Source organism: Penaeus monodon, chromosome 40 (genome assembly GCF_015228065.2).
Source record: "Penaeus monodon isolate SGIC_2016 chromosome 40, NSTDA_Pmon_1, whole genome shotgun sequence".
In the NCBI taxonomy this organism is placed as follows: domain Eukaryota; kingdom Metazoa; phylum Arthropoda; class Malacostraca; order Decapoda; family Penaeidae; genus Penaeus; species Penaeus monodon.
Window position 1 is genome coordinate 22,630,199 of NC_051425.1, and position 12,500 is coordinate 22,642,698.

At 39.9% G+C, this 12,500-nt stretch overlaps 1 protein-coding gene across 3 annotated transcripts in view; it reads left to right on the forward strand.

Annotated features, from left to right (window-relative positions):
- LOC119597832 (carbohydrate sulfotransferase 1-like) overlaps positions 1-4,772 on the forward strand; it is a 23,583-nt gene extending 18,811 nt beyond the window's left edge. For all 3 annotated transcript variants that reach the window (XM_037947473.1, XM_037947476.1, XM_037947475.1), the window contains exons 8-9: positions 488-643; positions 4,337-4,772. In XM_037947473.1, the coding sequence (XP_037803401.1) occupies positions 488-643; positions 4,337-4,478 (298 nt within the window). In that variant the 3' untranslated portion in view covers positions 4,479-4,772. The remainder of the gene's footprint in view (positions 1-487; positions 644-4,336) is intronic.
- The last annotated feature ends 7,728 nt before the right edge of the window (positions 4,773-12,500 follow it).

Genomic DNA, 12,500 nt, shown 5'->3' on the forward strand with positions numbered 1-12,500 from the left:
TTCTCCTGCTTTCCACCCTTTTCCTTACTCCCCCTTTTCCTCTTTTTCATGCACAATCTCTTACTTTTCTTCCACTTCTTCCTCTTTCTCCCCTCCCTTTCCCTCCTCCACCTCCTCCTCCTCCTCGTCCTCTTCCTCTTCCTCTTCCGCTTCCTCTTCCTCTTCCTCTTCCTCTTCCTCTCTCCTCCTCCTCCTCCTCCTCCTCCTCCTCTCCTTCTCTTCCTCCTCCTCCTCCTCCTCCTCCTCCTCCTCCTCCTCCCCCCTCCCCCTCCCCCTCCCCCTCCGCCTCCACCACCACCGCCACCACCACCGCCACCACCACCGCCACCACCACTTGCTCCTCCCTCCTCCACCTTCTCCTCCACCTTCATCTTCACTTAAATACCACCTTGAACTAAACTTCAACCTTCTCCTCCTATTAATCCTCCTCCTCCTCCACCACCTTCTCCTGTTAATCCTCCTCCTCCTCCCGCTCCTCCTCCGACAGGTACCTGCGAGTACGCTACGAGGACCTAGTGGAAAGCCCCCTGGAGGAGACGCGTCGAATCTTCAGCTTCATGGGCGCTAATTTCAACGATGACGTCATGGCTTACCTGCGGGAACACACCTGGCTGGCCGAGAAGATCCCAGCTGAGAAGCAAGGGTGAGGAAAGGGTTCAGAGGCTTCTAGGGGAGGAGGGAGGTGGCTGTGAGGGAGGAGTTGAGGGAGGAGGCTGGTGGTTGTAAGGGAGGAGTTGTTAAGGGAGGAGGCAGGTGGCTGTGGGTGGGAGGGTGGGGGGAGAGTTGATGAGGGAGGAGGTAGGTGGTTGTAGGGGAGGAAGTTTTGAGGGAGAAGACAGGTGGTTGTGGGGCAGGTTGCTAGAAAAGGGTTGTTGAAGGAGGGGGTAGGTAGAACTAGGTGACTGTAGGGAAGAGTAGGAGAGATTATTACTGAATGAGGAATAGGTGATTGTAGCGGGAGGGTGGACCGCCAGGGAGACAAGTGGTTGTGAGGATAAAATTGATTACAGGAAATAGGTGGTTGTGAGAAAGGAAGAGGTTATAAGAAAACACTAGGCAGGCAGGGAAGACACCCACAGTAAAGCAGGGGTGAGGAAGGGTTGAAGGAGTGGCCTTGAAGGGAAGGGTGGGCGGTTGAGGAAAGGGGTAAGGGGTTGAGGGGTTGTTGAGGGAGATGATGGTGGGGGAGTTTATGGGGAAAGGGTGGTTGGGGACAAGATGCTTGGGGAAGCGGAGGAGGCGGTGGCTGTGTTAGATAGAGAGGCTTTCGTGGGATGGTGTACATGTTAGGGGAAACAGGTGGTTGCAAAGGTAAAATTGGGGAGGAGGACAAGGGAGGTGTTGTGGGAGCAGATGATTGTGAGGAGGAGGAGGCTGAATGGGGGTAGGTGGTTGTAAAGGTAGCTGTGGGGAGGAAGATGTTGTCTGAGCGGGTAGTTGTGGTGGAGAAAGGCTATTGTGAAGGAGAAGGTTCTGGGAAGGAGACAGGAAGATGCTTGTGATGGATCTCGTGGCTGCGATGGAAGTTGATTGTTGAATACGACGGTGGTCGCTGTGTGCCAAAGAAGTGATTCCTCCACCATGGCCTCTCTCTCTCTCTCTCTCTCTCTCTCTCTCTCTCTCTCTCTCTCTCCTCTCTCTTCTCTCTCTCTCTCTCTCTCTCTCTCTCTCTCTCTCTCTCTCTCTCTCTCTCTCTCTCTCTCTCCTCTCTCTCTCTCTCTCTCTCTCTCTCTCTCTCTCTCTCTCTCTCTCTCTCTCTCCTCTCTCCCTCCTCTCTCTCGCTGTGTGTTCTTGCGCGTGTGTATGTGTGTGTGTGTGTGTGTGAGTACATGTGTGTGTGTCTGTATGCGAGTTTAATTACCGAATCGAAGGCTGAGAACCCGATTATACTGCTGCCGGAATTAGGCATGAAACTTTCAAACGACGTTAACCAGCAGGAGAACTTGTCCGTCGCAGCGCCAGGTGAAATAACAAGGGCCAAGTGATTTGAATTGCTAAGCTCTTCGTGATTATATGAATTATTTATGACTGCGAGGTTGCTGCAAATGGGTCAGAAATGCAGCGGGTCTTGACGATGGCCGGAACAGTAGGGCCATTTTTTTTTTCTTTTCTTTTCTTTTCTTTCCTTCTTTTCTTTTTGTAATATTTCTTTCTTTCGTCTTCCATGCTCTTCTTGGTCTTCTAATATTATTTTCACCTCTATAACTTGTACGTCTACTTCTTTCTCTTATTCGTCAGCCTCCTTTTATTTTAGCTTTTTTTCTTTTATGCTTCTTCTCTCCCTTCTTCCTGCGTCCTCCTTTCCTCTCCTTCTTTCCCCCGCAGGCATTTCTGTTTTGTTCCTTTTGTGAAATCCCTGATGGACGTTAGACAAGGGAAGCAGGCGATTAAATGGCCGTTCTTACTGAGTCTTAATCAGTCGAGTTGAAACGAGTCTGGAAAGAAAATGTCTCTGTTTGTTTCGTCATGAAGTCTGCTTTCGAAAAGGCACGCCCGTTGCAGTATTGGGCTGTATTGATAGCAACGACAGTTTCCATTGCAGGGATGTTTGAATGGTTGGTAACAATTACGATGTCAATAAGATTTTTTTTTTTTACTATTTTATTATCATTACTATTGTTTGCATATTAAATAATAATTATAATAGATTTTCTCTGTTATGGTTACTATTTTATTATTATTACTATTATTTGCTGCTGCTAATATCAGTATTACCAATAGTATCATCCTCTTTTAACAATTACTGTTATCATCACTATCACTATATTCATCACCATCCCTCTTATTTTTAACCGTAATTATGTCACGAGAACATTAACACGTCAGCTGATCGCAGACATCTGGGCGAGGCGATGACGCAGAGTGGAAAAGAAGTGAAACTTTTTCGGAAACAGACCCTAAACTCTGGCAATGTGTTTCAAGTTATAAAGAGAGATGCAAGACGTAATTATTGTTCGGTGATTAAGAATGGAATGGATGTGCTCTTACTGTTTTTATTTCTACTATTTTTTTTCTTCTTCCTCTTCTTCTTAAACAAACATATAAATAAATGAATGAAAGCTAAGACGCACTGTCTGAGATTTTTTTTTTTTTAGAATATATGAGCGCTATTTATAAATCGTACAGCTATTAAAGAGAATGCGGGTGATAATGTTTGCTAATCGTACCATTAATAAAATCTCTATTGTGCTCCTTAATCGCCTGGTGATTTTGCGATACTTAGATCCCTTTTGCACTAGACGAATGAGCACTTTCCGCGGTGATTCAGTCTTTGGAGAAGGAGCGCGCGTGTACACACAGATACACATACACTCACATACATACACAGGTACACATATACACACAAATACTCATACACTCACGTACACACACAGGTACACAAATACTCATACACCCATGTACACACACAGGCACACATATGCATACATACATTCACACACATTTTTTCTTTATATTTTTTTTTCCGTCACTGTCTTAATAGAAATTTTCAATTCATATTTCTTCATAGTTTAATGTGATAGTATATTTGGTCTCACACACACACATACATACACAGGCACACATATGCATACACACACACACACACACACACACACACACACACACACACACACACACACACACACACACACACACACACACACACACACACACACACACACACACACCACACACACACACACGTATATATGTGTGCGTGGGGTTCTTTGCCTGCCACCAATAGTAAATATATTGGATTTTCTCTTAATTGTTATTGCCTCTGAGACTTATGAGACCTAACAGGGAATTAGGATTCTCCCCTTTCTCGCCCTTTTCTTTACGCCTCTTTATCTCGTGTGCGCGCGCGCGTGTGTGTGTGTGTGTGTGTGTGTGTGTGTGTGTGTGTGTGTGTGTGTGTGTGTGCGTGTGTGTGTGTGTGTGTGTGTGTGCGTTTGTGTTTGTGTTTGTGTTGTGTGTATGTGTGTGTGTCCGTGTCTGCTTGTCAGGTGTATGGTGTGTATGCATTCAAAACCCCCCCATGTACGTATGCCCGTATATATACATATAAATCCACCATACATTCATCCATCTATACCCGCCATACATATCTGCATAATCATATATCTAGTAGTATATATAAGACTTTTCTCATCTCCTCTTCTGTGTGCTGTGTGGAAGCGATCTCGCCTAGCAATCTTGCTGACCCGCGTTCAAATCCCACGCCGCCAGTGGATAGTAACCCCGGCCATTCCTTGCACAAAGGGCTAAATTTAGAAGCAAAACAGTCAGCCTGTCGTAAAAATAATCAAATAATCATTGTAATAAATGGAATTAACTAATAATTCTCCGCCCGCAGGTACCTGAAGACCTTCCGGGACTCCAGCTTCAAGCATGACCACTGGAAGACTAATATGGATAACCGTGAAATCGAATTCATTGAGAATGTTTGCGGTTCTGTCATGAAGAAACTCGATTATCATCCGTTGCCTCCGACTTGATTTTTTTTTTCTTTTTTTATTCTCAGCTTTCCTTGTTCGTACGTTTTGCTTGTTTTGTTTTGTTTTGTATTTGTTTTGATGAATCTTCTTTATTAACTTATTAACTTGTAGTTTGTTTTGCTACACGTTGTGTTTCTCTGTTTTGTTGTCTTATAGTTTGTCTCTTTTCACTTCATCTTTGACTTTATCTTCCTCGATTTTATATTTCTCCATTTGACTTCATCTCCTTTTATTTCTTCCTCTTTTTTCCTCTTCCCTTCTTCCTCCCTTTTGTCTTATTCCCCTTTATCTTCCTCCCCTTTTCTTACTCCTCTTAATTCCTTCTTTTTTGTCTTCCTCCTCTATGTCTCTCTCTCCTTTGCCTTCCTCCTCATTGTCTCCCTTCCCTTTTGTTTTCTCTCCTTTATATCTTTCTCCACTTTCTTCCCACTTTCTATTCCTCCAATTTGTCTTCCTATTCTTTCTCTTCTTACGCTTTCCTCTTCCTCCACTTTGTCTTCCTTTCATGTTATTTTACCACTTTTATCTCCTTTCATTTCCTCCACTTCGCACTTCCTTGATTTTCTTCACCTTTTCTCGTTTCTCCCGTATGCCTGGAATTTCGTTTCTTTTATTTCTGTACAAGTTTATCGTCTTTTTTTCTATCTATTCATCTATTTTTTTATTTATGTATGTTAATGTTGTATAATGTTTTTTACATCACAATAGCCTTCTACCCAGTATTAATAAACTCTGAATGTGGTTGATGAATCACTTTAAGTATAAAACTTTGTTTTCATAACCACTTTTATGCGTCCAATGATATGCAAAGTGGTGGTGGTCGTGTTGGTATCATTAGTAGTGGTGGTAGTAGTAGTGGTAGTAGTAGTAGTAGTAGTAACAGTAGCAGCAGTAGTAGTAGAAGTAGCAGCAATGGCAGTAGTAATAGTAATAGTAGTGGTAATAATAGTAATAGCGGCAGTAGCAATAGCAGTAGTAGCAATGCTATGAATAGTAGTAGTAGTAGTTGTAGGGGAGGGAAAGTGGTGATGGTAACAGTATCAGTAGTAGTAATAGTTATATTATTAATAGCAGTAATAGCTGTAGTAGTAGTAGTAGCAGAAGTAGTAAGTGGTAGTAGTAGTAGTAAGACTGTAGTAGTTGTTGTTATTTGTTGTTGTTGTAGCAGTAGTAGTAGTGATAGTGTTGGAGGTAGTGGCAGCAGTATAGTAGTAAAACCAGTAAAGTTGAAATTCCTCCCTTGCTCTTTTATCTTGGGTTAAATCGCGCCATTTATATTTTTTCCAAGATTGCGGTAGACATATTGAAGTCATTTGGGCAACAAAAGTGAATCCTCGTTTGTGGAGAATGATAAGGCTTATCAGTAACGGCTATGTTACTTAGAGTCTCATATCTGGTTCTCTTTAATATTTTCGAACAGTTATCTCCTTTTCTAACCCCTGTGCGGTAGTTATTTTTTTTTTTAGGGGACGATGGCTAATAGTTGTTATCATAGGGACTAAGAGATGCTGTCACATATCCATTGTGCAACACAAATCGAAAATTAATGCATATAATAATCCACAATATGTATCTTTGATGCAGTACTATATGCATATAGTATGTACATATATATTTTTGTGTTTGTGTTTCTGTGTGTTTAAGTGTGAGTAAGCATGTAACTATGCATGTTTGTACAAATGCATACACACACACACACACACACACACACACACACACACACACACACACACACACACACACACACACACACACACACACAAGCGGGACCCGTGGAAATTCAGTGGAACGAAAATGGTTAAGAGATATCTTTCCTATCCCGGCTCTGCCTCTCTCTCTCACTCCCAGATCTTCCTTAATATCACTCCTCCTCTCCCACTTCCTTCCTCTTTCTTCTTAAATTACCCCACCTCCCTTGTCCCCTTCCTTCCCTCCCTCAACCTCTTTTCTCTGTAACTCCCTTTTCCATTCCCCCTCCCTTTCCCCTTTCCCTCCCCCCCCCCCATTTCCGTGTTAAATCCCCTTCCTCTCCCTTCCCCCTTTTAAGTCCTTTTCCCCTTCCTTTCTCTCTCATCTTGAAGTCCCTTTCTTATCCCCCTTCTTTTCCCCTTCCACTCTTCCTCCTCTCCCCTTTCCCCTACCTTTCCCTTTTCTCTCTCTTTCCCCTCCCTCCTCCTCTCCCCCTTCCCCCATCTTTCCCTTTTCCCACTCTTTTCTTCTCTCCCTTCTTTTCCCCCTTCCCCTATATTTCCCCTTTCCCTCTCTTTCCTGTCCCCCTTTCTCTTCCCCTTCTTCTACCTTTCCTGCGCCCTTCCTTTCCCTTTCCCTCCCTTTCTTACCCCCCCCCCCATCCTCGAATAGTCGAGTAATGATGAATATGCATAAACTGACGATCTAACTTCCTTAATCTGGTTATAATAATACTAATAATAATAATGATGGTGATAGATAGAAGAAATATGACAATATTAACAGCAGCAACAACAATAGCAGTGTTAATAACAATAATGATAATAACAAAAATAACAATAGAGTTAGAATAGGATTCTAATAGGGTCGATGCCTTTATGCTTGCGTGCTTGTGGGTGATTCTTTAATATTTATTTACATCAAAATGAAGCAACATCAACTCAATAGTCACATGGAAGATGATTTCAGGTGTAACGGACGGCCGGATGAATCACAAGCAGAATTATATACTAGCTGGGCATGCTTGCCATTGCCTAGACAGAAATTTGCTTTCCAGAACATGAAAAAGTATACAAATAATAAAACGGAATCTACACACAGAATATTATTTGACCAAGAAGTATGTTTCTCAAACTATATCCTTGTTTACAAACTATCAGAGTTTGTCCCATATCCAAATATCCGTGGGCGACATGTTCGTAGAGGAACGTGCTTACTAAGCCGCGGTAGGGTGGCTAGTTCCTTTCCGCCCCAATTTTGACCCCAGCATTCTGACGTCAGCGTGTACTTACAGCTGTGTGTGCATATATAGAGTATACAGTTTATGTGTGTGTGTGTGTTTGTGCACACACACACACACACACACACACACACACACACACACACACACACACACACACACACACACACACACACATATATATATATATATATATATATATATATATATATATATATATATATATATATATATTGTACATATACATATATATACATATATGTATATATGTAGATATATATATACGTTTAATATATAAGAACATGGATAACCTTTTTTGATACACAGTCCAAAAAAGGTTAAGCGCCAGTCGTACACAGCATATCCTGTAAACAGCGCTGCATAAAGCTCGGCATTCCGTCGGCTTCATTACTGAGCGTTTCCAACCTAAGTATACGTCTTGAGAAGCGATGTTTTATGTATTGCTGTTGCTTCATTCGGCGGAGGTAGCTCGTAAGATATGTAAGAGCGCTGTACTCTTGCATCATGGCAGAAATGTGGGCTAATTTTTGCTCTGCTATCTCTGCAACCTTGTGCAATTACATGGAAATGCTTGTTTTGCCGTTGCCTGCGGGAATGCTTTGGCATGATATGAGCTGCGCTTGGACAAGAAAATGCTTCATTAACAAACTGCATTCATATGCCGTGGGTAATGTTACTGCTTTATTACCTTCGAGAGAGAAAAAAGAAAAAATATATTCAGAGACTGTATAAATATACGCATATGCATGTGCAAGCACATACACATACACACACACACACACACACACACACACACACACACACACACACACACACACACACACACACACACACACACACACACACACACACACACACACGACTTTACTTCTGTCCAAATAAAGTCTATAATTACATTCGCTATGAATGTGACACTTTTAAGTTCCCAAGATTTTAATGTTAATATTCTTATTATGTATGTGGTAACATTTTATTTTTATGGACTAAAGAAAGACGATTTTTGATAACTGATGGAGAAGGCAAGACAATATCAAATTATTTGAACCTGCAATTTTCATCAATCTGTCTCAATCCAGATTGCTTGGGCGTCCCCCGAGAAGCGAACTTTACACATTTTTCTGTTACGATTTTCTCTGTGCCAAAATATTTCCCCGGAGCAATAAATTTAGCGCAATGTCCCTTGACAGTCATCTTTAAGGCTGAGATATTGACAAGAGCTTTTCATCAAAATTTATCGAGTTCAAGTAGTTCTTCTATGTGTACTGTTCCCGTGTATTGTCTGTGTGTGGGTGAGTGGGTGTGGGTGTATGCTTGCGCTTATGTAAGTTCTTATTTAAAAGAAGAGAAAAAAAATGTGTATATGTATATTGTTCTTTAAAGTATCCATCCATATTTCTAGATTAAAAATATGACAAATGTACGAATGGCCACATGTATTTCACTGAGCATGGCTGATACACATACACGATCCAAGTAAATTAAAAATGTTGGTGTAAATGTACCTAAACGCGAACTTGAATACGGTACCTGTGTGTGTACAAACGTGTATACACACGAATTTGAATACGGTACCTGTGTGTACAAACGTAATAAGAAACCTCTTCTTTTGTTTCGAATCTCATAGACCAAAGCTCCGAAGCTCCATTTTCCGCTGCGCTCGAACACCTGGATCACCTTTTCGGACTCGACATCGTTGCTGTTCGGGGAATCTTTTCCTGTCTTGGGGGATGGAGATGGGGGTGGGGAGCTAGCCGACGCGAGGAAAACCCCTTTCAATTGGATTCAGGTTTCCTTTGATATGGATTTTTATGAGGCACTCTGACGGAGCCAGAATGATCTGATTGAAGCATGACTTAAGGAGGCGCGGTCAGTCGATGGAATGGGATGCGTTGTGATGGCCGTCTGTTCCCAATGTCCTGGTAGATATGACAGAGGGAGGGGAGAGAGAGAGTCAAAGAGAGAGGGAAGGAGAAAGAAAGAAAAAGGAGAGAGACAGACAATAATGGACAGAAAATAAGAGACAGAGAGAATGAGGGAAGGAGGGAGAGATAAAGAGAAACAGACATGCTCTGCTATTAATGACTGTTATTTGATAACTTTATATACTACTGTTATTATAGCCACTCAATAGTATCCATATGTTTATACTGGTATTTAGCTTTTATATATTCATTCTAAAAATTGTCCTATGCAGTTTTGTTCGCCACACATGCATAGCTAATATAACAATGTGTGCGTGTGTGTATGTGTACACACACACACACACACACACACACACATAATATATATATATATATATATATATATATATATATATATATATATATATAGAGAGAGAGAGAGAGAGAGAGAGAGAGAGAGAGAGAGAGAGAGAGAGAGAGAAAGAGGGGGAGAGAGAGACAGAGACAGAGAGAGAGACCTCAAAATAAAGCAGAATCAGAATAACCAACGCAAGACATGCATATGGAACAGTACGACGTAGGAGCTCGAAGAAATGAACCAAGTTCTCTCCCGGAGTTCGCCCCGAGTTCAACGAGTAAAATATAATCTGATGACCGCTTTGTGAAAGGAGTGCCATGGAAGGCCATTCCGCGAAACCAGAAAAACTCGCATTAACAGATAGTTCATGAGAGAAATCCGACACTGACTGACTGGGGGATTAGAACTTTTAAGTCACCGCGGACTACTCCAGTAACTCCTCGAAAGTCGATATGTAGGAGTTCACCGAAGTTTGTGATTAGGAATCTGGAAGCTCATTTCACGTGGGACGAAATTCCATCGGTACTCATCCCTGACAGTGGGTTTCAATTCATAAAGTTGCGGGATTTTACATGTAATACGAACTTCAAGAGATGTCTAGTGGTCTCTTATCAACCCCACACTGTTTTAAGGAAAAATGTGTTGTAAAGAAACAAAGGGTTGAAGAGGTCCCTGTTTAGTGTCACTGGGTAAAGAATGCCACAGGGAAAGGTAAGTAAATTAGCCAGACATACCCAGTAGAAACTCAACATAACACCATCACGAAAAAAAAAAAAATGTTACAGGGTGTAGCGCATGAAGTAGTGTATAGACTGCGTATAATGTTTGTAAGTAAATCAAAATTCACTCCTGCTTTCTTTTAATACGATAATATAAATAATTACTGCTGATATGGAACGTTTAGAAAATATTTTAGTTCCGTACTGCCTTCAGGTTATACTGTCCTCTACAATATAGAAAATTAATAATTGCAAGGAAAAATATATTTATGGTGTACCCTTGACAAATATATAATTATCAGCCACCATATACACATCAAACCCTACAAAAAGAAGCTGAAAAAAACTGCCATGAACCTAACTCAACAGGAAACCTTATCCTATTCAACAAGATGGGTCAGAGAGAAGAAGAAGGTGGTCAAAAGATAGTCTTGTGTTAACTCCCTGGAGACTGTACGAGAAATGGATCATTCTTGGTAAACAAATTAAGGGTGGAAGCAAGTCGAAGGGAAATGCAACTTTCCAGAACCTCAAGGGAAAAATTATGGGGAAAAATGAACAGAAAAAACGACACAGTTGATGAGGTTTGCTGTAGGTTAATATATCGAATAGCTTTTGAAGAAAAAGATACATGCTTTTAACGAACTGCACTGCTATCATCAAAGAGAGTTGCAACACTAATAGTTCCCGTCCAGTGAATACTTACTTCATCGGTTCAGCTTTGCTAGTTCTCATTGAAATTGTGAGATATATATATATATATATATATATATATATATATATATATATATATTATATATATATATATATATATATATATATATATATATATATATATATATATATATATATATATATATATATATATATATATATATACATGTGTGTGTGTGTGTGTGTGTGTGTGTGTGTGTGTGTGTGTGTGTGTGTGTGTGTGTGTGTGTGTGTGTGTTGTGTTGTGTATATATATATTATATATATATATATATATTATATATATATATATATATATATATATAATATATATAATATATATATATATATATATATATATATATATATATATATATATATATATATATATATTACATACACATAGGTATGTATATTTACATGTATGTATATATACACACGTATATACATATAAACATGACGCACACCTACACACGTGTGTGTGTGTGTGTGTGTGTGTGTGTGTGTGTGTGTGTGTGTGTGTGTGTGTGTGTGTGTGTGTGTGTGTGTGTGTGTGTGTGTGTGTGTGTGTGCATATGTATGTATATATTATATATATATATATATATATATATATATATATATATATATATATAGTATATATATATATATATATATATATATATATATATATATATATATATTTATATATATATATATATATATATATATATATATATTATGTGTGTTTGTAAATATGTATATACTGTATATATATACATGTGTGTGTGTGTGTGTGTGTGTGTGTGTGTGTGTGTGTGTGTGTGTGTGTGTGTGTGTGTGTGTGTGTGTGTGTGTGTGTTGTGTGTATATAATATATATATATATATATATATATATATATATATATATATATATATATATATATATATATATATATATATGCACATATATACATACATACACACATGCTAATACATACATATTAATCCGTCGACTTTTGAAAACCTGATGTGTCATATCTGACACCAACGCAACTCTAAGGGGAACACGCGAAGAAATAAGATAACCAGTGTTGATTATGACGGCCTGCAGTGACTCCGGAGGTACGCCTCACGAAGAGCGGCGAAGCAGCATACCCCTGCCTTTGTAATTACACGCACCTGCATTCATAATTCGTCAGCTGTGAAATCGAACTGTAATTATGCTTTCACAGACAAGACCCATCTCAAATCCCGTGTTTGCTTTGAATATACAGAAAGCTAGTGATCTAGTTTTTTTGGAGATAAACATTAATCATTTCATGCTCTGAAATAGTTCCACTCTGATGATTATTGGATTTTTTCACTCAATGAATGTTATTAGGACTTCTACTCTTAGGGTAATTAGCTCCGTCTAAGGAAATTGGGGTACATTTAAGGT